The sequence below is a fragment of the Puntigrus tetrazona genome, unplaced genomic scaffold, assembly GCF_018831695.1.
Source record: "Puntigrus tetrazona isolate hp1 unplaced genomic scaffold, ASM1883169v1 S000000401, whole genome shotgun sequence".
Taxonomy (NCBI): Eukaryota; Metazoa; Chordata; class Actinopteri; order Cypriniformes; family Cyprinidae; genus Puntigrus; species Puntigrus tetrazona.
In genome coordinates this window covers 665,001-667,500 of record NW_025048054.1, presented here as the reverse complement: position 1 = coordinate 667,500, position 2,500 = coordinate 665,001, and the positions used below count along the sequence as shown (strand labels likewise).

The 2,500-nt window shown below is 38.3% G+C and overlaps 2 protein-coding genes across 4 annotated transcripts in view; one reads left to right on the top strand and one right to left on the bottom strand.

Annotated features, from left to right (window-relative positions):
* unc5cb (unc-5 netrin receptor Cb) overlaps positions 1 to 1,627 on the top strand; it is a 171,493-nt gene extending 169,866 nt beyond the window's left edge. For both annotated transcript variants that reach the window (XM_043231727.1, XM_043231728.1), the window contains one exon: positions 710 to 1,627. In XM_043231727.1, coding sequence (XP_043087662.1) covers positions 710 to 863 — 154 coding nt within the window. In that variant the 3' untranslated portion in view covers positions 864 to 1,627. The remainder of the gene's footprint in view (positions 1 to 709) is intronic.
* A 481-nt stretch (positions 1,628 to 2,108) lies between these two features.
* Positions 2,109 to 2,500, bottom strand: part of bmpr1bb (bone morphogenetic protein receptor, type IBb) — a 71,534-nt gene continuing 71,142 nt past the window's right edge. For both annotated transcript variants that reach the window (XM_043231729.1, XM_043231730.1), the window contains exon 13: positions 2,109 to 2,500. This exon is cut by the window's right edge and continues 161 nt beyond it. The gene's annotated coding sequence lies outside the window, so the exon portion shown is untranslated.

The following is a 2,500-nucleotide window of genomic DNA, read 5'->3' as shown; positions in this document are numbered from 1 at the left end:
CATATATATATATATATATATATATATATATATATATATATATATATACTTTTATAGAAAATTAAGATAAAATATATTAAATATATTTAAAAAATAATGTATTGTTTTTCAGTTTTTAAATTGTGCAACATTGCAAGATTTGTTTATATTCATTGAATTATTATTTGATGTATTATGTGTTTTTTTGTTAGTATTTTTTGTCTTGTCTCTGTTTTAAGTGTGGTTTCACTGAACACTGCCGTCTACTTCAACATCTCCTCTCTGTTACACACTGCTACACGTCTCCTGAATGAGTCTAGAAAATATGTAAACATGAGCATATGAAAAATACTGCGATCGTCGTAATAAATTACATATAAATACAAAACGTAGAAGTACCGATGGAAGCCATGTCTGCTGTATCTTTTTTCTTTGATAGCATTACTGAATATAATCTAAATGTGAAACACTCCTATAGTGTTAATAAAAAAACACACACTTGAAGCTAGAATAAAGCTGACTCGTTTCTGCCGCTGAATAATAACAAAAAAGACTTTTTATCTCTCCGTTCTGAGAACGTATCTGCCAGTTTCAGACTTTATAGCTCGTAATTGCGACACAAATGCGCTAAAAATAGATTTCAGACATTGGTCCCGGGTTGGAAAGAGTCAACAGAAGCTGTAGTTGGGTAGAGTTGATGAAGAGTTAGCTCTGCTCCGTCTCTCTGCAGGTATCTCAACTACTTCGCCACTAAATCGAGCCCGACGGGCGTGATCCTGGACCTGTGGGAGGCGCAGCACTTCCCCGACGGGAACCTGAACCGCCTGGCGGCCGTCCTGGAGGAGATGGGCCGCCACGAGAACATCATGGGCGCCGAGCACTGACCCGCGGACCACTGTGAGCGCCGCCTCTGCTGTCCAAATCCCGGACCTCCGTTCCCGGACCCCCCCGGAGGTACCTTTCTACCGGCGTGTTGTTGACAAATGCCTTTATTTCTACTGCGTTCCTGGGTTTCGTCGTTTCCGGCGCCGAGCCTGTGACCACACGTCCGTCCAGCCTCCTGTAAATACATGCGGCCGACTGTAAAGTTCAACAGTGTTATTCCTCTCTTTTATTTTGGTTATTACTTGTTTTCGTCGCGTAGTGCTCTGTGTGTAATCGAACTTTAGAGGGAAGGGGGAAACCGGCGGACATCTTGCTTCGGAGCTGAAGCTTTTCAGGAATAATCTTCGCTGGCCAGAGTCTCGTTTCTTTCTGAATGAATGGCCAGCCGTGATGGATGCATGCGCTTCAATACGACGTGTACAGAGACCGACTCACCTAACAGCCATCGGAGTGTGTTTGGACCTTGTTTTTTTTGCGTTCGCCTTCATTCTCTCTTCTTCGGATTTCTAAAGCTGTCTATGCAAAATCTGCATCCTTTATAAAGCAAATTATACATGCTACGAAAAAAAGAAAGAAACGCTAGCAGTCGCTTTCCATAGTTATCATGCGATTATTATATTTATAGTGAGGATGTTACTTATTCTTTTATGGCACGTTCATGGCGTAATTTGAGAACGCTTGCATCTCCTCTGTGAAGTTTCTGTACAAAATGTAAGAAAGAATTTTTAAACAAGTAATAAATTATATTTATATGCAACACTGATTAGGAGTGTGCGTCGTCTTTATATGCTGATGCGTATAATGCAGGATTATGAAAGGTCACGCTCGTCTAGTGTTTGTTGGTCGTATCGTAATAATTCACTTAATGAACGTTTGCTGGAAAACATCACAGATTGTTTCTTCATCATTCCATTTTAATATTATTTAAATTTTTCATCGTAATTGTCGTGCATTTTTTTATTAAAAGGTAATATTTCATGTTTTATTATTACAATTAAAAATTTGCATTATTGTAATATATTTTTGTATTTATTTATTTATGCATTTTTGCTTTTTTTTCAGCACTGCAAAAATTCAATCTGCTTAAATGAACACTTTTTATTATAGATTATTAATTTTTTTTTATTCTGAGGCAATATATGACGGCTTAAGCAATGTATTAATTTCTTTTCTTTTTTTTTTTTTACAAAAACAAAATGAATTCAACTCTTAGTTTCCTCCCAGATGAAGAAACAGCAAGCGCGTCAGAACTTAATTCATTTTTATTAAAGGGGACGGGAATGTTAAACGCTATGTTGTCACTCCATTTACATAGAACTATGAAATATTAAACTTTTACATGTGTGTTAAATAAGGCACAAGGCAACACGAAAGAAAGCATCCTGTACAAACGTCCACGTGACGCAACAAAACATCTGTCTTTAACTCGTGACATTCAATATGTACATTCATATTTTACAAGGACGTATTTCTGCGGAGCGAGGAAACCACCGGACGATAAACCAGCCCGGCATTTTGATTAGTCTTCTGGAAAACGTGAAAGGAAAAGCTGCATGAGTCGTCTCGAGTGGATGGTTTAGTCGTGTGTTGATGCTGACGGTCGGCGGCTCCGGGGAACTTTCACAGAAAGCAGGAG